The 22,047-nt window shown below is 41.0% G+C and overlaps 1 protein-coding gene and 1 long non-coding RNA gene across 10 annotated transcripts in view; one reads left to right on the top strand and one right to left on the bottom strand.

Moving 5' to 3' along the window:
• The window catches only part of LOC107225353 (protein Fe65 homolog), a 191,496-nt gene that overhangs the window by 49,858 nt on the left and 119,591 nt on the right, over positions 1–22,047 (bottom strand). For 8 of the 9 annotated variants that reach the window (XM_046744144.1, XM_046744143.1, XM_046744146.1 and 5 more), the window contains one exon: positions 5,709–6,003. In XM_046744144.1, coding sequence (XP_046600100.1) covers positions 5,709–6,003 — 295 coding nt within the window. Of the gene's footprint in view, positions 1–5,708; positions 6,004–7,861; positions 8,005–19,065; positions 19,617–22,047 lie in introns of those variants that run through there. The other variant, XM_046744148.1, reaches the window with a different exon arrangement.
• LOC124295188 lies at positions 15,876–17,056 on the top strand. Its single transcript, XR_006905083.1, has 3 exons — positions 15,876–16,222; positions 16,433–16,658; positions 16,902–17,056. It is a non-coding gene; the product is annotated as an uncharacterized LOC124295188 (long non-coding RNA).

Genomic DNA, 22,047 nt, shown 5'->3' with positions numbered 1-22,047 from the left:
AAAAGTGTAAAATACAAATTTTCTAGTTTTATTGAATAAGGAAAAGTATAAAAAAAATAAAAATAAAAATTCCAACTGCGTTATAAAATTGAAGAAATGATGACATTCTTTTCTCGAAAAATATAGTAAAATTACTTCTGTACAAATCGTGAAAGTCTGAACGCATTAGAGTTAATAGTAAGTCTCGCAAAGTTCAAGGGAAAAAGTTCGAGCAAAAAATTGGCGATAACCCAACAAGTTTGATGCGGTACGTCATTTGAGGAGTGCTGGGTAGGCTATTCCAGACCCTTTGGTCGTGTTCGTATTAGTCTTGGGGAGTGCGGGGATAGGAATAGAAGGGGTCAAAAGTATACAGAGATTGCGAATGAGAGGCCGAGCAACTTTGTCGCAAGTTTAGATTGAGTTCAATCTGAACTTATAGTCGGGTGGCGTTCGCCACGGCTAAAGGAGGGAGCCAAAAAGAGAGAGAAAGAGAGAGAGAGAGAGAGAGAGAGAGAGATGCAGAGGCCGCCTGCTTCCAGTTGTCATCTAATATTTTCTGGCCAAGCGAGGCCCGGCCAAACTGTCTTTCTTTTTAAATTACACGAGTTTTTCCCCGCACTTCCATCTGCGCGCAATTTTTCGTCAACATTGTTCAAGCACTCTGTGCAGATTCCCAGAGAACACCGAAACCTGGAAAACCGAGACGATGCTTCCTCTATGCATGGAAGTCCGCGAGTCAAGATTAACTCCTCGGCTGGAAAAAGAACTGAGGGTGCGGAATACTCGTTTTACCATTTTACAACTTTTTTGCATGCGCGCGGCTTGCGCTGTTATTATATTCGCGATGTATCGCTGCAGTTGCAGCCTTTTGTACTTTAGGGTAATTTTTCAACGCCGGAGGAAAAGCCTCGCTTGAATAGCGATTAAATTTTATCTCGCGAAACGATCGCCAGTGAAAAATTATGCCGTTGTAAAGTTGGTGCAAATATTCACCCATCAAGAGTCAAAAGTAAATCTCGGAATAAACCAATTTGCAATTTTCCTTTTGCCATTCCAAATATTTCACGATACGCGGTATTATTGAAGAGATATTTTAATATAACTTTATATGAGAAAGAATCATATTTCTGGTTGTATCCCGTATACTTGAAATTGTTCAGAAATTATTCATGTTCACCATTTTCGATTTGCTACCGAAGACTCGAAGAAAACGAGAAAAGTTATTTCGACGTAACGCCGGTGTTCTAATTTGGAAAATTTTATAATTGTTAAACTTGCTGTTAAATTCTTTGAAATTCGTCTCAGGTATAAAGCGTGCAGGAAAGGAAGCTTGCGAGAGAATTCAAGAAGGTAATTAAGAAAATGCAGAACGTCTTGTGCAAACGGAAACACCGCGGCGGGAATTGTGCAGCCTCGCGATTCGAGATTCTGGTCACAGCTGTTTGCCGCTGAGAAGAAGAAGGAGCCGGAGAAGAAGATAAACAGTGAAACAAGTCCTGTTAGTGTTGGAACTTTTGTGTCAGCGTGTATTTTCCTCGCGGGATTCTCGTATTCCTCGAGGTAATTCGCTCCTGGCGCGGCTTAGGGTTCGCACTTTTGTTCAACGCTGAACAAGATTAACGCGAGATGGGACTGTGTGACGGATTTGACACCGTCTGTCGTCGCTACTGTTGATGCGTGTGTGTGTGTGTGTGTGTGCGCGTGCGTGTGAGAGAGCAGAAATCGCGAGCTTGATAAGAGAGAAATTATCTTTGACGTTTCACCCGACGATTTTTTTGCCCGAGGGAAATAATGTACAAAAATTATACCTGTGATATATGTCAGGAACGCTGCAGAGATTCAGGAAATACGTTATGATATTACACTGCAAATCCCCTTTGTTCCCGAAGCGTAATTATATGCCTGACACGTACAACGATTTTACAAAGACTTTTATTTTATATACCCCACGCAACTTCGCTAACTGGATTGTCAATGGGAAGTGACTGCGTCACGTGAATTTTAACGCATTTTTTTCTTTTTTTCGTTCTCTCGTAGTTCGCGTTTCACGTACCTATAGGTACTCTTTGTAAGCTCCTCGCTTCACCCAGCGGCAAAACAAGTATTCCAACTTTATTCTTACCCCATTAGCTGTACACACAGTCCGATTTTTAGGGAAGACGAATCTATCCGGCAAGAGTGCTTTTTTGCGTTGATTTTATCTTCACATAACTTTCAGCGATCATCTTATCGCGAAAGAAATATATTATTACACACATCAAGTTTATCAGCCGAGTTGTACGGAAGCCTTTAAATTTGTTTTGTAAATTTCGGAAAAGTTTGGAGAGCGGAAAGCAGAACCGAGAAGCTTAGAAGTTATTTTTTACGGTACGGGAACGCACGGCGTAGGTGTAGGAAAATTGCGGAACTCTTTCCATCCATTATTTGTTACCAAGTAGGCTCACAGCATGTGGCGCGGACAGCGTGGAGCTCGTGGAAAAACATTTATCACACCCAATTTGTGAAAGTTATCGCATCCATAATAATTAAATGCGTCTAAGCATGACGCTCGGAGTTGATTATACGTAAGAGTTGAAAGAACAAATGCGTACAGGGCCGTGATTCTAAAAAAATTGTCTAAAATGAAACGTGTACATATTATAGGGTGTTTCAGGAATAAAGAACTTTCGATTTTCCACATAGCATCCTTTCTGAACAGTTTGTTTGGGTTAAACGAAAGACCCTGCCAAAAGATGAGCGTTCTACGTTATACGGAAAGAGGTCCTCATCGGATTTTTAATACTTTTTTTTAAATATTTTTTGTTTTGAATTCATGTAAAAACATGTCGTAACACTTTCATTATTATTTGTTTGCTGAACTTTATATTCAAACCAAAGATCAAATCCATAACATAACGATGTATCGAATGGGAATCTTATTTTTTTAAATCAATAGTTCATATTAAATTATAAATATTTTACAAGATTGAATTAATAATGAAAAAGTCGTAAGATACACTTCTCAAACATCAGCTGGAGACAATATTAGAAGTGACTCTTTTTTGTAACGTAAAATGATATTATGATTAATCTAAGCAATAGAGAAAATTTTAATTAACGATTCTTCGTGAATTCGAAAAAATGTGAAACAGAGAAAAATGAAATGAGCGCGATGTTTCGCGTAACGTAGAACGCTCATCTTTAGACAGAATCTTTTTTTAAACCTGATCAATTTTTTTGAAGGGTCCCACGTTAGAAAACCGCAAATTATAGGGCTCTGAAACACATTTTGACAGACCTGTACTTTTTATAAAGGCTCGGGATAGCGTCGGTTCCTATTCTTGAAGAAATTCATTGCAGGTTCTGTGGGATTTTATGAGTAATTGAATTTTACGATTTTATTATACATTTTAGGTTGAAACAAGCTGGAATGAAATCAAAAAGTTAACAGAAAACTGAAATCTCACAAGAAATTCTGAGTATACAGCAATTTAGGAAGAAACGCATCGACGTTCCGATTTGTTTGAAAAATCTTGGAAAAATGACCCTACTGAATAGCATATTGCGCGTTAGACAATATACAACATAGAGAAGCATGGTAGAAATATAGTGATATGTAAATTGAGGAGAAAGATAACACAATCGTAAATTTGAACTCCTCCTCTTTGGTTCGGAAGAAGAGTTCGCGGGGTCCGAGAGAGATCGAAACTGTCCTCAATAACTCTGAACTACCTCTTGAAACATGGGGAGTTCCGTTTGGTTTCGTCCGGTTTCATCCGTTCGTTCTATCTTTCACCCCGGGCAGATTTATTGAAATTTTATGCAGTCCTCGACGAGGTCTAACTTCGGAGTTTTATAGCCAACCGGGGTGAAATAGACGTCGTGAGAAGATGACTCGCGAGTTCTTACAGCATATCGTCCTGCAGCCTCGTTTATACGTAACCGCGAATTTACAATATTACGTGTCCAGCTTTCGCAGCTCCAAATCTGCGCACTCGATACATTACTCAAAGGTTCAAACTTGTTCGCATTACTGTACCGTATGAATGTTTTTTTTTTTATGATTGATATGGAAACGTCTTATCATTTAATTTCACGAGCTTAGGTTTCTTCAAAAATGTTCTCGATCAGTTATTCACGTATATTTCACGCGACTGAACGAGTTGTTCGGGTTTGCTTATTTCTTTTTGTTTTAGTTTCGGCATGAAACATGCGACAATTAATTAACGTACAAAACGCGATGTCGCTTATTATCTACGATTATTAATATCGTTTGCACGACGAATCGAGCCGCCGTGCTGGCTCTTCGACAATAATAGTTTCGCCTAATAGAGTAACGGGCGAGAGAAATTTAGTGCCCGCGGATAAAACGAGGTTAATCGTGTTCTCAATTTAATCACGTGCTTCCTAATTACCTTGCAACTATCACAAGGATTCGTGAGAATAGGCAACTTGCTTTTGATCTCCGGCGAATGTTGATTCGTTTCTAATCGAACCGCAATTGCTACCAAGTTTTGAGAAACTCGGGCGTGAATTATTAATTGAGTAACAGTGTTTATATCACGAATTTCATTGTGAAACTAGAAAATTCAAGTAGGCAAATTCTCCTTGACCTCCTCGATCTGTTTCTTTGATCACAATAACTTTTCGCGAACATTTTATCTGCGCGGCCCATTTCTTACGTAAGGATAAAGTTATTCGTTCTAATTTCTCATTGGTTTAACCGCCATGCGACTATATTCATCATCGAGTCGGGAATGTTGGAAACTGTGTGCTTAGAAATGGCTGGTATCGTAGTTTGATTATGAGAAATATGAACTTGATCGATTACACAGATTCAAAATCAAAATTCTTTACGAACTAAACGTAGTCTGTGATATCATGGATTTTTTCACACGAGAAATATGACTGTTTGATTTAGTAAAACCTTCCTCACACCGAGATAAATTTTTAGTTCCGGTTACCGCTCAGCCCTAAGTATTTTCATTTTTTACCACAATCGAAAAATCTAGTTCTAGGTACAAAATGAAAATTATTTTTATAGCTGTTACCAGAAAGTCTAGCATCCGTTACTATTCTTTCCCATTACGACCACTGTTACTATATTTTCTTGTAACCGTTGCGAAAATTTAGCGCTTGTGCAAGGATAAATTGACGTTAAAGCCTTATTTAGCCAAAAAAGTAGAGTAAACTGAACAAACTGATTTTGCGTTGCAATTACCAAAAAACGGATCGACAATAGCGCGAAATGGTTAGGCGTACCTCGTTTTTCGTAATTCCAAAAATATTCAATCAGTTTTTTTTAACGGTACTTGTTTTACTGAATTTTTCTATTTACTATAACAAATGAAATTTTTCTAAGTGTAAAATAGGGAACTGGCACAGTTTGCTACGTTAAAGTTACTAATTCATGCTGCTGCGAGTTGCAAAAATGTTTGTAACGTTAAGAACGAAACCACAGCGAGTCCTAAAAATAGTGATTTTTTGCCCATGATAAGTCTAGTCTGAAAGCTCAATTTTAGTATAAAATGACTGTGAAATTGGTACGAAATCCGCACTTGATCGCTACGCGATTGTCGTATTTTTTTCTGTCAACCAGAAATACGAAAGCTACAAGAATACGGGTACCGGGGTAAGAGAATCGATCTTGCGAAAGAAACGTTTAGCCCAGCGACTTAGTGGGAATTCGGTGAGGCCGCAGGATGTCTGAAAGCCGAAATAGAACCGGGTTTAAAGGCTAAGCTAACCTCAGGTTGTGATTGTCGGTGTTGTCGGCGGCGTCCTCCCCCGACTCCTGGGTGAGAGGTCCTTGCGTTACGTCGACCCCCATACTTCCAAGGTCAAGTGCTGCGTAGGTGCGTCGGGCCTGTACCCTGGTTACGCCTCCGTCTCCGCCGCCACCCCCGGTCACTTCTCCGCCGCCAACCAATTCCTGGTAAAGCTCGTCGTAGAGGGAACTGCCGCTGTTACTGTTCAGGGCGTCGTCGAGGCGCGCCGGGTCCAGATGATAGTTTGGGTTCTCGAACGAGAGGAGTCCGTTCTCTGAAAAATGCATTACACCATTGGTTATGCGTAAGAATATTTGTACAGATTCCAGGGTCTCAACGTTTTCCCGAATAAATTCTGCCTAATGTAACGCAAATTTTGTAGCCCAAAACAATTTTCGGTCTGGAATTACGGCCGAAAAGGAGACGCGTTTTTCGTTTAAGAAAATGGTATGGCTGATTATTTGCAGTGTCATGTGGCAGCTCAGTAATTCGTCGCTTGGTCGCTAAAATTGACGTATCTGAAAATCAATATTGCGACTGGTTTCGAGACACCAACGCGTATGTACTAGAAAAATCTGGAGAGTAGATACATTTTTAAATCCGATGATGGACTGTATGCTAGTTGAATGTTTTGTCAAATTGCATGAAAGTTGCTTTCGAATATATCGGATCGTAAATTGCGAATACATATGTTCGTAGATTTCGATGCTTTCACAAATAGTGATAACAGTGCCACAACACTTTGTCTTGAATGCTGGGTACACAGATTGATTCACAAAAAACACAGTCAAGTATCAAAATCGCCACTATCGTAACAAAGACAGAACAACTCTCGGAGACAAAAATTGATCTGAATTTCTTTAAAGCAAATAGGTTTCGTTTGAATATAAACCCATTTTGGATAATCGACTTGGCGTGGAATCAAATAAATTTCTGTTTCTAACGTCATTTCAACTCACTGGAATTAATTCCGTCTCATCAAATTCAATTAAAAAAGGACTTAGGGGAAGATTTAAAGGTGCTGAGAGCCAAAAAAAAAGTACGAATGACAAAAAGTGAAACAGTTGCATGCACACTTTGCACTCCTTGACACCCTACAATGCATTTCGTAATGAAAATTTCCAAACCACAACGAGAGACGATCGCTCGTATCGTTGATATTCAGGGTAGGCACATGAATAGGGGTGCGTATTACGGTATCTCCATTTGTGGCGTTAACAGCGGTAGATACATAGTCTACGAATTATACGTGCAAGTGCCATACATTTCCCCATGAAGCGTAGCCATGTGTAGGTGAAAGAGGTGAATATGCCATGAAAATTATGCATATTTGTCGGCATAAGCCGGCCATCGTGTGTCCCCGGATTTCGTATGCAGCAGTGCGGGTATACGCATATATACGGTAAATACTGCATGTACAACAGCAAAGACTCGGCGCGAGTTCCGGACGAACGAGCGAATCGCGAGTCCTCGGGTAGGTTTTCCCTTGGCCTCGTTTGTTTGGTGTCTATCTGTGCCGCCGCCACCTTCTTATCGATTGCCCAAGACTTGAAAATGTCGTGGCAGTCCATTCTCTGCACAGTGCCCCGATAGACTGGAGACTGATGTAGAAATTTGTCAAAGTCCCTGCATGGGAATTTGGATGATCGAATTTGAAGAGTAGGTACACGTGGGTATACAAGGCTACGTGTCCGAATAAGGTTGGTACAGCTTCTTCAAATCCACGCTGGGATTGAAACTGAAACGAACTAACAAAAACCAACAAAAACTAAAGGAGAAGATAAATGGGTGAAACAAAATGAAAATAATCGCTGCTGGAAGAGGATGGGATACAAATGAAAAACTGGATGCCTCAGGGATAAAGAGGACGCGACGTGAATGTCTTTCTGCAGTACCGCATGACCTTATTTTCGTTTCTCCTCTCTCTTATTCACCTCCGGGACATTTTCATACTTTTCTTTCACACTTCCCTGGGTAACCTCTGCAATGGGAATGTTTCTTACCAAGGCTTTAATCTTGACCATATAGTCTACAGCTGCTGGTCATGAATTGAAAAATGGAAAATGAGTATAAACAAAGAATGGAATGGAAGGTACAAGGAATATACCCTCTTCGGATAATTCGAAACTTACTGATACTCCTTAAGACGTTCACTGCGGCAAACACGACCCTGTACAGGCATCGGTAAAGGACGTCCATACTGTGTTTGGGTCACCATATTGTCTTCGGTTGAACACTTCCATTTGTTAATAGCATTTCATTCTCAGTACTCTGTCTTCAAGCGAATAGAACAGATTTTTAACGTTGTCACATACCGTTCCATAAACGTTGAAAAAAACTCGTCACTTCCAAGCATTTTTTTTCTTTATTCAACAATTATCGTTCAAGTATGCTGCAAGTATCATTCGACGCGTTCTTTGGGCAGAAAGTTGGTGAGATTAAATTTCAGAGTACTCTCCTATGCTGAGGGGGTAAGCTGGAGTTAGGGAGCAAAACAAATTGGATTTTACCAGTACGCTAAAAACTATCGCCACGCGGTTGTCTCGGTTCTAGAGAAATTTCGTCGTCGGTGGAATTAGGTTGCGTGCACGTGCGATATTCGCTCGTTTTAACCTCGAGCGTGTAAATCCACGAGCTTGAGATCGAGATGGAGCCGGAAATAACGACCGACCGTAGCGCGTCACTTGAAAAGCATTTTGAAATAGTTTTGGGAAACTCCGTCGTCTGTACAGCGCTCAGAGACCATGGTCGAATAACGAAGTACGATATGAGAAAGCGGTGCCGTTTTCACTCGAGAGCGTACGTGGCAGAGGTTAACCTTTAGACTGGCACGATAAATGAGGTTCGAGGACTACAACCCTCCCCGAACGACAGCGACAGACCCCCCTGTCTCTCGTTGTTCCTTCGGATGTGCCCGGCTCTCGCCCTCCCCTGCATTGTGCGACATTTCCTGGAGAGCTGCCCTACGCTCGCACCTCCGGGTTACACGTATATAGATAGATATGGACGGACGGGGAAAAGCTTCGCCGACAGCCATGAGGGATTCCGATGGTAGCTTTTAGGAGGGAAAACCCATCGCCGGGTAACCTTCGAGCTGTATATCTCCCCAGGCGAGAACGCGTGTCACTGTTGGCACGTGACTCGACGGTCACGGTTCGGGTTGGGTATACTATGCGCGAAGATTTTCGGGGGATGATGAGAGTCGATGCGTGTTATTTTGCCCGCGAGTTCTCGTTAACGAGATGGATTAATTCTGAGATTGATTACGCAACATGCTGAGCGCGTGCCGAGCGGGATCGATTAGACGGAAATCAGTTCTACATGGCAAATGTTTCAGAGAATATTTTTATACGGAAAGGAATTCGAGATTCAGGTCAAAAGTAATACTGCATAAATTATTCTATAGAATTGTTTGACAGATATTTTTATACAGAATAGTTTTATAGTTTCACAGACCCAATGCAATTCACGTTCGACACGACGGACGTTTAACACGCAAGTAATGAGATTAAATTAAGTTAATTTAATCTAAATGTACGAAATTCACGATTAAATGTATGATTTTGACAATTCGATCATTGCTCTGACAGAATGTGCGTTGTGTTAAACGCAATTTGTAAAAAAATATTCTGTACAACAGATCATGGAGGATTATTACTGATGCGAATCTCGAATTCCTTTCTGTAGATAAATATTCTGTAGAGCAATTCTCCTGTAGAATAATTTATGCAGGATTATTTTTGATGTAAATCTCGAATTTCTTTCTGTCCAAAAATATTTCTGTAGAAACGAGTTTGTAAAATCTATCCTGTAAAACGTTTGCTCTGTAGAACTGATTTCTGTAGAACTGAACCACATTCAGCGCATGCACGCGTCTCTATGTTCAGAGAAAAGAAAAATATTTCAGATAAGAAGAGCTTCCATGGTGTTTTTTTCCCAAGGGATGATAGGTATAACCATTTAAATCAGAGGCTAGGAAATGAGAAGAAATCGTTCGAAAAACCTCCAGCAATGTTATTTTCGATGTAACGTCTATCGTCCGTAATAGATTACGTGAATCTGGGCAATTTCAATAAATGAAGTTAATTGATATCAACGGTCTGGGAAAGGTTTCATAATCGGAACGTATATTAGAGTTATAAAGCGGAAATGTAACTGTACCGTACTTACTAACATACATTTGTACTCACTCTGGAGGTAAGTATTTGTACAATTTTTTAAGACGATTGTTGGAAATCTCTACAGTGAGCAAAATAATTCCAGAAACAGCGGATGAAAGATATCTGAGATTAATCATTTCCAACTTGCCAACTACAAGCTCTTTTCAGAAATTTTGATGCGTTAGCTTTTGTTATTCGAATTTGATAAAATTCCATTCGATTATATTCATTGATCCTTAAGTGTCAACGCAAAATGCAGTGAATAATTATCGACAAAAATGGAAGTCAAACCAATTTTATTTTTCTTATTTTGTAGCGCAGGCCATCATGTTTCCCCAAAATAAAAGTGCTCAACGATTTTGTGTTGTTTTTCAAGATGACACTGCCGTTCTTTTCATTCGAGCAGTATAGCATTCTTAGAATCCAGCCTGCAGCCCTTTAATTTACAACTTGCTCCACGTGTACAATTTTTGTCTCTTATCAGGAAGCATATCGCTCTAAAGATCGTATCGTCCGAGTCTACTCCGTACTTTGATTTTCCCCCTATTACAAAGTCACAAAGTTTAATGCTCGACAAGTATCCGAATGACAGAGCGCAACGTTCGGCTTTCAGCCGTCTATTTTTGTTTCATGTACCTTTATCACCTTTAACTTACTAGACGGTTAATAACAGACGGCGGCAGCTGGCAGGCTAAAAAAAAAAAGATAAAATCGAGCACGTAAGATTTTTAGATTTTCGAACGAAAATTACTGCACCCAGGTGGATGACGCGAGGTAAAAACTAATAACGAAGCGATGATTAATTGACTCACGTAAGTCCGAGGTAATTCAACGTATTCATTTTTACTCAGTTTTAAGCCTCGAAGCTACAAAGACATTGAGTAATAGCTCGAAGCGACAGGAGTTTGATAACCTCGGGATGATTGATTGAGATGTTAGAAATGAGCTGTTACATGGACTTTGAGAGTAACAAACGCCTGGCACTCGTATCGCGGGTTTTAAATCCTGCTTCCGTATCATGTGCGAAATGGCCGCATCTAAACTCAGGGGCTCGTAAAGCACCCCCAATCAACAAATTTCCTCGGGGTTAAAGCATTTCGCCCTCGAACGCATCGCGCGTGGTTTGCAACCCGCTCAATTGCCTAATTACGCGAATTCCACGGTGGAAGTCATTGTTTGCCCAGACGCACCATCCGACTCCGTGCCCAGCCGGCGAAGATACCTACCCTCTTCCTCCGATGAAATGGGAAATGGGAAATGGGAAACGGGAAACGGGAAACGGGCACGCCAGGATTTAGTGTTTTAATCGCCCGAGGTGTTCTTGCGCGTCCCTCTTCCCGCCCGCGGGGGGTCTAACGCCGATAATTTAGAGGATTGAAAACTTACTAGACACATGAGCTGGATATTAATCCCCGACGTTTAAACATTCCGGTACTACCTCGATTTACACAAATTTATACCCAACACCGTTCTGCTACGGGTTCAATTACGCTAATTTCAACATTTCTTGAACCCTCCCTAGAACGACCTTTCGAAAATGAAATTGAAAACTGACTACGATTTTACAACTCTCTTCTTCAACGACGGAAAACTGTTGGCGAGACAGTTTCAACAGTTTCATACGGCAATTGAAATAAAGCTGAAGCTAGCAGCCAAGCGTGTCGAACGTTTTCGAAATAGAAAATTGCAGTTCAAATCTATCCTCATAATTGCATAAAAGTATTGGGGATTCAAGACATTTCACAAAGTTCTGATTCTTGGACTTCACTATTTTATTCGAATGAACATCAGAACGTTTGGCTGCTAATTCTGAATGCTAGCTTCAGCCTCGTGCAGCTGAAAAGGTATGGTATCGATTCGAGATGAAATTAATAATGTTAAGTAAAGTTGTGAATCCAAGCACGCTAGAAAATTCCTCCAGCTAAGACTAGTCGAGAAGATTGATACAACTGACGGGGCCCGATGGGCAAGAAATTAATTAACGAAGAATGGTAATAGAATTACCGAAAAATTCACAGCAATTAGTATGACGAGTGCCATAAATTCACTGCGATAATTTAGAAAAATTTAGAGAACTATATAGTGCTGAAGTTAGGAAACTCTAAAAATACTGCGTATATGAATTCTTATGGCGGAGCTTTTTCGACTGCGGCACGATGAGTTTCGAAATGGATTTACCGGCAAACGAACTTCTGAAAATTTATAAAACCTTAACGTCAACTTGTTCTTAAAGGAGGATGTTTCGAGTTTGAATTAACATCCACATGTGTACATGATCGCAACATCAACTTATACATGGTTGGTGAGAACGGTGAGCCTTGATTGTAGAAGCGATTCGCTTTTCGTGTCGTTTCAACAAAGTAACAAGTCCCAACATTTTACGATTCACAAAAATTCATAGACACTTGGATTATTTTGTCGACAATCTGCTTGTAAGCGATTATCATGAACGAAAAACTTACTCTCTACATTTGAATGGGTGAAAATTCACTGATTCCCAGTTATAAGTTCACCGGACGGAAAGATTAGTGTATGTACACTAGAAATAAGTGAAATTTCACCAAACCGTCGGTGTATTTACACTGGTGTTTTCCAGTAGAATACTTATCACTAAGAATCGGTGAATTGTCATTAATTCAAATTTACAGAGTCAATTCAACTTTCCAAAGCTCCATGCGCGCGAAATTCAGTGCCAAAATTTTTTTCACATGGTCTATACAGGCTTAAAGTATCAATAACCGTACTAGGATAAATCTTCTGATCGTTCGGTTAATCGCGCTGCGCAGTTTACTTATTCGCATATTACATTCACTTTTCCAACAAAATTCACAGGTCGTCGTAATAATTCAATGTACCAAGAAACAGCGGAAGGGGGTGCAGGGGCAAAAACACAAGTCGAACAAGCAGCCAAGTCACTTCTCGGAGGAATCGATAAGGCGAAGCTGGTGTGACTCATAGGGGCGGTGACAGGACCTCTACTAGTGGGGCCGCCTCCTACAGATGCACGTGTATGGCTAATACACGAAGCTATTTAGCCAAAGCTCGGGTTAACTTTAGCCAATCCAACCTAGCCCAACCCAATTCCTAACTCAGCCTCGCTTTTCACTCGATTTCCCCATCGTGCCTCTCTCTCTCTCTCTCTCCTTCTCGCTTTGCCCCACCACCTTTCGAATAATGAATAGCCAATTTCGGAAATAGTGGAGAACACGGAGTTACGGTAGAAAATGAAATTAGCCGGTTGATCAATTGAAATTGCGTTTAAAACAACGTGCCGTAAAGCTCGAGGCGCGATGGGGCGCTTTTTACTTTTTCTCCCCTCCGCCCGTTTCCGCAACTTTGTTTCCTTCCCGTATTTTTAAGCCGGCACGGGTGGTGGACCATACCGGAAGATGGTGCGTGCTCGCAGGGGTATCTTGACATCGGACAAAAGCTGCCGCAGAGATGGGGAGGAAGGGAACGCACGCGATATCTAAATGTTACGGGGTGCAGAGTGTCGATGCGCCCTGGGAACTGGGGCTGGTTGGCTGGCTTGGTCCAATCCGAAAAGTGATCGTTAAAGTTTATAGCGACGGCTCACCGAAAGGTTAAGATTTCCTCCTCCGAACGAGCAACATTTAGCTTTACGGTGGTGGTAATTCTGACATAACAGGCAACTGCAGTCAGCCGGCTAGTCAGTTCGCCTCGCCACCTCGATCCTCGCGATAAAAATTAATCTCCACTCACTCTCCCTGACGGCGACCTGTGCAGTTTTACCAAAATTCGGTATCCGTTATACCTTTGCCAATTTTACTAGTTCTGGAGAAGGAAAATACCCCTGATTCACTTTTTGAGCTCTGGAGTCATATATATATATATATATATATATATGTTAGATTGAAATGAAAAGAAGAAGGGAGGCGAAAACGCCCTCGGGAAATCTGTAACGCGAGAATGAGCGTAGCCTGCTGGAGAAATATTTTACGAGTGTACGTTTAAGAAACAGGAAATACAAAATTGGCACTCGGAATAAGCGATAAAGCATAAAATTGCTAATATACGTTGTAAAAACGGGAGTGTATAATTTGAAAAAATCGTTCCAAGACGTCGTAATCTAATGCCATTTTTCCTTGTTTAAAATAAAATAATTAACACGTAGAAGCACATTTCTGTTTCCTTGAACTCCGACTTTCGGTACAAAATGAAATTTCAGTTCACTCCGTCCGTGCCGTGGCTAAAATTTCCCAAATTATACATTAAATACCGTTGGCTGGTACGGGGAAAATATACTATACTCTGCGCACATATGAACAGAGATTTAATTACGTGAACGTTTAGCAGGCTAACCGGTACCACGTTGAGCTGGTGCAAGAGTTATAAGTGTTGCAGAGCCGCGCAAATTACTTGCCGGTTAGATATTATATACGGACGGCGATAAATAGAGTCGAAAACACTCCGATGTGACGAGTTCACGCGAATCAACACGTTCTCCTGTATTTCTTTTATTTTTAAGAACGGCGCGTGAGAGTGAAAAAAAATTGTAATAAAAACGAAAAAAATTAAAAAAAAAAAAAAAAAAAAATTAGATAAAATCAAACCGAATAATATACTAATACGGTAAATCACTATATGTATAATGAAACCTCATGCTCCACGCGGACGAGGAGGGGCGCGATATGCGGTAGTGGTAATTTTTTTGTCAGAGGAAGGGTCCGCGTTTTTGCCCGGCGCAAGATCGCCTATCTTTATGACTTAATAACCAACTGACGCCGGCCGAGTTGAACGGGGTTAAGCCTCTTTTTTTCGCTGCTCTGAATGCTTTTTAAAAACGCGATCCCTCGTGCAAATTCGCCATACGAAAGCCGTTATTGTCACGGCCCTTGATTTGTTTCTCTCGGTACGTTCTTTCCCTGTTTTGCGGTTTACTTAACCCCTTCACTATTAATTTCTCTCCACTTACCCCCAAGACTACACGTGCGTGTAATCAACCAAGTCTTGACTCTCAGCGTCATGTAATAAATATCAACAATAAGACTTCGTGTAAGACTTAACGATCGGGTCGTTCGGGATATTTGTTCGTTGGTAGCTTTGGGGAAAGGTTGGAAAAACCTTACGTTTGACGACGTGTTTTCGCTATAAAAAGTGATATGTTACCATTGATCCTTCGATGCTCTGTGATTCTGTCGCGTTTCACACACATGCCTAGAAATGACCATAAAAGTGGGCTGTAACGGGAAGGAAGGGATGTCCAGTTGATCTGACTTCCGTTGAGTCGGAATACGTGTGCCGAAGTAACACAGTAGCGTTTCCGAAGCTTTTCAGTAGTCACACAGAGAGGGATAATCGTTACGTGCAGCTTCAATATTTCCATAAAATTCTAAAAGGGTTCCAAGAGCATCTCTCAAAGGTTAGTAATGCTTCGCTATGAGTGCAGCAGCACCAGCAGCAGCAGCATCTTAAAACTTGTTCGGCAACTTGAAGCACAATTTCGAGGGTGTCTATGGGGTGGATAATAGTTTGCGGTGTAAGTGCGCGGCGCATAATAACAGCACCGACTACCGCGAGTTTACGTAATAAAGAGAGCGCGGAAAGTTTATCCTGCAAACGGGCAATAAGTCAGTCGTAACGTAGTCGCGGTAGTTTGGCTACTTTAACGCCGCGTATCGCGTCTTACGGAGACGCAGGGGTGAGGGGGAGGGATGGGGATGGAAAAAGAGAGAAAGAGAGATACGAGTAGAAAGAGTCGCGACGAAGGCGCACAACTAGGTGAGTCAGTCCGCGTCGCCGCTCGTTCTCATTCACTTGCACAGACACGTTACACGAACACACCGCTAGACGAGAAATAGCGTTTAAGGGTTGCGTGCGGCGCCAAGTATGAATGGCGCCGGGTCGTCTAGCCTCCGCGGATCGGCCGTCTCCGTCTGCGTTCCCGTTCTCGTTCCCTCTCCACATCGTCACCGTGCGTCACTAGTTTCTGGCCAACCAACCTCTGGCCACATTAGCAGCCGCTCTGCAAGCCAAGGTCCGTTTTGCACGCAGAGCGGCCGATATACCTCGCTTCGTACAGTCTGGCCAAATTAAAGTGGCAAAACAGAAGAGTGCAAACAAACAGTAGATACGAAACAGCGATGACTGTACGAATATCTTTATGACGTAGTCGTGTGGCGCAGAATCGTTCCCTCGCCAGTGAATAACGTGAACCAAATTTTCTTGCAGTAGGAGAGATGCTTCTTTACGGTACCGTTCGCCGTTGTGACCATTCTTTGACCCAGATTCGGTCATATTCATTAGGGGTAATCGCAAATGGTACAGGGATAAAGTAGTAAAAAGTTCCGTGGCCATTGGAAGTCAGACTTTGTAAGTCACAAATTGAGTAATTAAACAGATTGAAAGTCATATTAATAAATACAGATTTTTATGAGGGTGGCCACAAATGGTGAATCTGCCTAGAAAGTTATGATACACTACCGATTTTCATCCTGTATAATTTGTGTTGAATTAATTTTTTGCCCAGGCTGTACTGCCGATATATTTTCCGTTTGAAATAATTAGAATTTCTACCACCAGGACGGACGTTCACGACCTCGCCAAGTGTTTGGCGTGCGGGGAGATACTTGCAGCTTTTTCGCACTGCTAATTGGCAACCTCTGACCTTTAACAAGAATTAGAGGATCCTAGCCTCGGCACGGTTCATGGAGGGAAGTAATATGCGCACACATACTCGAATCACGTGGTTCCGAAAAATTACCTCGGTTTGAGCGTTTTTCTCGAAAGAAGGTTTTTTTGAACTTGCGTACGTCATGACTCGACAAATTATTGATCGATCATTTTTAAACTTGGTGTACGTTTACCTTATTTAATCACACAGAATGCGAATCTATACTCTTAAGATAATCGGATTGTTCAAAGTACCCCTTTTCATTTATAAAAAACTGTGAAAAATACCACATTCTTTTTAAAACTCGCGTAAAGTATCAAATTTTCGATTATAACGGGCAAATGTAGAAAAATAATCTAAAGAATGAAACGATTTCAGTTTTGTTGGTCTGAGATCGAAATTATGACTTCCACAATGCACGGAAATTGCCAACGCGAATGAGGACCTGCTGCGGGACGTAGCTAAATAACTTGATCAATTACGAATCAAATGACTTGAAAAAACTGCCAGATCTTGTTCAAACTGGTAATAAAAGATCCTTAGAGTTCAAAGAATAACCATTCAATTCTTCTCTATCGAAAAAATTTCCGAAAACTACTTACTTTTCGGCCTGCTAACGTCGGTTCCTCCCCTTAAATACTTCGCAGGAACTCGACGACTTAGGGAGCTTTGTGGCGTGGGTTTGTCTTCAGGGACCTTGAGCCGCCTACGCCTGACCTCACCGACTTCCGCAGCTACCTCCACTCGTCAATAATCTATAATCTATACTAATCACGGACCTTGCGACCTCCGTATCACTCGGTCCTTGAGACAGTCTCGATTCGGTCGAACAGCCGTCTTTCTGACTCGTGTCGTTTCGATCCGGGCGCTGATCGCGCAATTTTTAGTCGATGGTGACTCTGTATTTGGCGCTTGATGAAGAGTTTGTCTTGTTTAACCCTTCGTGGTCACTGTTATTTTTTGTCCCACAAGAAATACGTTAGGTCGTATCGACCCCAAGTGACCGCGGATGGTTGAACCGGAAACATGTTTCGTTGCACTCGTGTTAATATTTCCTTCTAGCGTGGCTTTAGACGCGTATTTAATTCGTTGAAAATCGATCACTGGCTTAAAATATACTTTCGATGATTTTCTAAAGAGGAAAACTTGCGAGACGTTCAGTGCGTTTGATTTGAATTTTGCAGGTTCGTTTTTCTTATCCAATTCTGCTCGAGACGCTGTTCGTTGAAACATTTTCCAGAACAGTACGAGCTTTCGAGGTTCGATCAATGCTAAAATAGGATTGCACAAGGCTTGCCTTTAACTCTGACCCGAGTCAGTGGTACAAGGTCTCTCGTGCACGTAACGACACTGAGCTTTAAATAGGCGTAGAAGGGCCCGTCGTGAATGTTATACGACGTTTACATATTTTGATGAAACCGCGGGTGTTATTAAATTTTTAGATACATAAAGTAGAGGGTAGCTTTTGCAACGTGTTTCTTTAGCGTGTGGTTTACCCACCAGTTTTTTTCAGAAAACAAATACCTGTATATTTGTATAAAATACATGTAAATAATCTCGATGAATTTATATCAAGATCGGACACGTTTTTCTATTATTTTTACAATGTCTGTGACGGCGCTTTGTTTCAAACGGATTCGAGTTGACTTGTTCAATATTTTTTATCCTGCCCAGTCCTAGACGAATTACGCATACTCGCGAGTTTTTCGTATCAAATCGTGTAGTGGTTCAATTTGAGATGCGACGTTTAGAGGACAAATTTACAGTGCACGTTAGTTGTGAAGTGGTTTAAATAGTATATGCTTGTGTCCATTAGAAGAGATTGGTGAGTCTGGTAGAAGAGGAAAGATAGACAACCGACTGAACAACTGACACGATATGCTGTTTTTCAAAAATTACACAGTTTATACACTTACGATGAATAATCGATTCGCAAATTCCGCGTCCCTTATTTTCTCAATTTTATTTATTTCTTTTTTTTTTTTTTTATTCTACCAAACTTCAACACAGCTTTAGATCTCTGCACGGATACTCAGTACATGAATTTAAAATTCTGCTCACGAGAGTTGCGCACTGCTATACATGTATACATGCCTGTACTAACACTCGAGATTAATAATAATCGATTGTCCGACTCCGTGGACTTTTACTACTTGTTCGGACCCACTGGCGCCTTGAAGGGCTTAAGGGCTTCAGGTATTCACGGCTGGCAGGTAAAAGCAGCGAGTGACTTGAGAATGAGCAGAGAACCATATATCGTAGATTTACGATGTTTAGAGAAAGAAGACTCTGCGCTCTTCGTTAAGCTAGCTGGAAAATACCAGGAACGAAAATTGAAGATTCTTTGTGCGAAGGCGACAAGTGTCTCTCCTCCAGAAAAATGCCGATAAGAGTCAAAATTACCCTCTCTCTCGCCTCTTCGTGTCCGTAAACAGGGCTTGCATGCCACTTACATATTTGAAAAATCTAGAGCCAGTTAGACCGAAATTAGTATCAGGTCGACATCAATTATCCATAGCAAACATATCAAGGAATTACGTACCTTATACATTTTCCATGAAATTTTAGATACTCATTGACATCGAAACATTAAGAGCCCACAGCGCTTATGTAAATAGTGAAATATCTGTTAATTATAAACACTAAGTTGTACAACGTGGTCTCACGATGAAATTTATTAATAACCAGTGTGTGCACCTCACGTATATTTTCACACGCAGAGCCGGTAAGCTCAACACTACCGTCGGACGCCTAGCAGAGACGTGTCTGACGCTACCGCGCCGTTACTACTAGATGCACTTCACAATCAGCTGAAGTTGTCGGCAATTGACGTTGCGCGGTAGAAATATCGAATACCCATGTCGATTTAAACGAGAAGAATTCAAAGACACGTTTGGTTCGATTTGTGTTTTTACACATGTAATTGCGTTCAAAGAGGAAATGAAAGTTATAAAAAGAATCGATCGTCGTTTAAGTGCCGAAAAATGATATAAACGGATAAATAAGTAGTAACGCTATTTTTTCCCTCAACAATGGAATGAATTTAAATTGATTTCGAACTAGCGCATCAATGTTTTCCTTGCGTTTTAGTATAACGGAAGAAATTACTAATTATATATTGATCATAAAGCGATTCTACGCTCACGAACGTGCCTTTAAAATGCTAATGCGGTAAATATATAATTGTCACATGTAGGTTGGTGCAAACAAGCCGCCGTACCTGGCTCGCTATTGGGTTCTACTATGTGATTATTATGGCCGATAAAGCCGCAAAGCCATTTCACCGTCAACGTCGTGTTTATCGTTGAATACTTGTTATTCATTCGCTGTCGGTATTTATTTACGGCAATACGCTCGCTGCTCGTTATACACGTATACGTGCATATACCGCAATAAATTGATACGCGATGCACAGTCGTGTACTTTGATACCGGTAATTACGGTGTTTCCCCGTATAATTAATATTCAGTGTTCCTTTCGCCGCAACGACGGAGTAAAAAATAAGTGCGTCATTCCTCGTCCGACGTTTTCTATAATTGAGGAAAGGCACGGGCCGTAGAAACACCGAGGTAAAGTCGACCTCTCTTATCATCTGCCAATTGCGCAAAGCATACTGCCTGCATGCCTCGTTAAAGTTTATCACTTTACAGTAGCTGGTAGCGGCATCGAGGAATAGGGAGAAGGGAGGAAAAGGGGTACTTTGTCTTCCTGGAAGTTCCATTAGCGCATTAAACTGCCATTTCCGCGTCCACTAACGCAACCAGGTCGACAGGATATCGCTATCGAAGTTGTCTTGCACGGTGTATCCTGCAGCGGAAATTCGAGAGGCATTATCGCGCGTGTCGCGATCCTTGAGGTGTTCCTTGCGTGGGGGCCTAACTGGCCCCCTTCTCAATCACTCAAAAAATAGGACTGACTCTTAATAAAAATGAGTTATAATTAATTATTACACCTAACGACAAGCTGGAATCTAAAATTTCTCGTGAATTCTGTTGCCGAACGTAACCCCTGAAAAGTCGCGGTTACGAAAATTCTTCTGTTTGTGAAATTTTTCCAAGTTTTATCACTACTGTTTTCTTAAACATTCTATTTCCCCCTGTTTCTATCGTCGTTAGAGATTCTCTGAATTTTTTACACGCGTAGGGCAATTTTTATCAGACATTTAGAATTATTCGGTATATAAATTATTAGACAGAAATGTGGCCAGCATGTCATCTCCGTAAAGAGCCGTATAAATTTATCGATTGTTGAAGTAGTCATTTTTGGATAAACATTCGGTAACTTGGTTAGGAATTTTTCTAGTTCAATGACATATATTTGCAGGTACTTTATAGCAGACAAAAATCAATAAGTTGTAAAACATTCGCGTTCGTGCAAGGAATACCTTAACTTTGTTCCGAAGAACAAGCACGAGAGAATAACGTGGAATTATTGTTCCTTTATTGCCTTATGGAGCTGAAGGATGAAAATAACCGTAAAACAAATGGTACCCAGTAATTTGAATTGCTGGTAACACGCGTATGCGCACACACACAACGATTCGAAACCCTCGGGTCATCCGTCACCGGGGAGAGAACTGTCCATTGCTCACTGACCAATGTCCACCCACCTAAAACCCGAGCCCAGAGGTAGCCTATCACTCTAAATACGGCTGGCTCACCGCCGGCCTGACGTTGTTACTCATTATATCCCTGAATGAGCCCTTTCTTGCCGCGCTACCTTAATTAACAAGTAGCCACCGCATGCACATCAGCCACCGAGTATTTTTACATAATTAATAGCGCCACTCGGACACGCGATGTATCATGTTATCTTATCGACGTCCTCCAACAGCCAGGGGATCAAGGGAAATGTACAAAAAAAAAGAGGATCGACGCTGACGGAATCACGCGCCGTCACTGGAAGGAAAGGATTCGCCACGGATTGCCTGTATGAGAAGTCAGGTTTTCGGATCGTAATCATTTTTTGCCAGACTATATATGTATATTAGAGTGTTTAAAAAAAAAATTAAAAATTTTTGGATTCTTCTTAACGCTACCCGATAAAATGCCTGTATGAGACCTAAAAAATAACCTCTTAAAATTTGAGCCACGTAGCTTATGCGTAAGAACTGCCGCAATTGATTTTTCGTTTTTTTTTTTTTCACTTTTTTCAGAAAAGAAAAGTCAATATTTGAAGTTGTAATTTTGCATCTTGTAAATATCTTGATAAATACGTAATATATGAAAAAATCACAAGAGAGTTTTTTCACGGTAAATTGAATTTCATAAAAAAGATCTCAGACTTTTTGTCATATATGTTATATTTTGGGAGATTTTTAGGAAAAAGTGAAAAAAAAAAAAAACGAAAAATCAATTGCGGCAGTTCTTACGCATAAGCTACGTGGCTCAAATTTTGAGAGGTTATTTTTGAGGTCCCAAACAGGAATTTTATCGGGTAGCGTTAAGAAAAATCCAAAATTTTTTTTTTTAAACACTCCAATTTATATACATAGTCAGCGGAAAGCATTTGTATTTTGCTTTGG

Source organism: Neodiprion lecontei, chromosome 6 (genome assembly GCF_021901455.1).
Source record: "Neodiprion lecontei isolate iyNeoLeco1 chromosome 6, iyNeoLeco1.1, whole genome shotgun sequence".
Taxonomy (NCBI): domain Eukaryota; kingdom Metazoa; phylum Arthropoda; class Insecta; order Hymenoptera; family Diprionidae; genus Neodiprion; species Neodiprion lecontei.
This window is presented reverse-complemented; position numbering and strand designations above follow the sequence as displayed.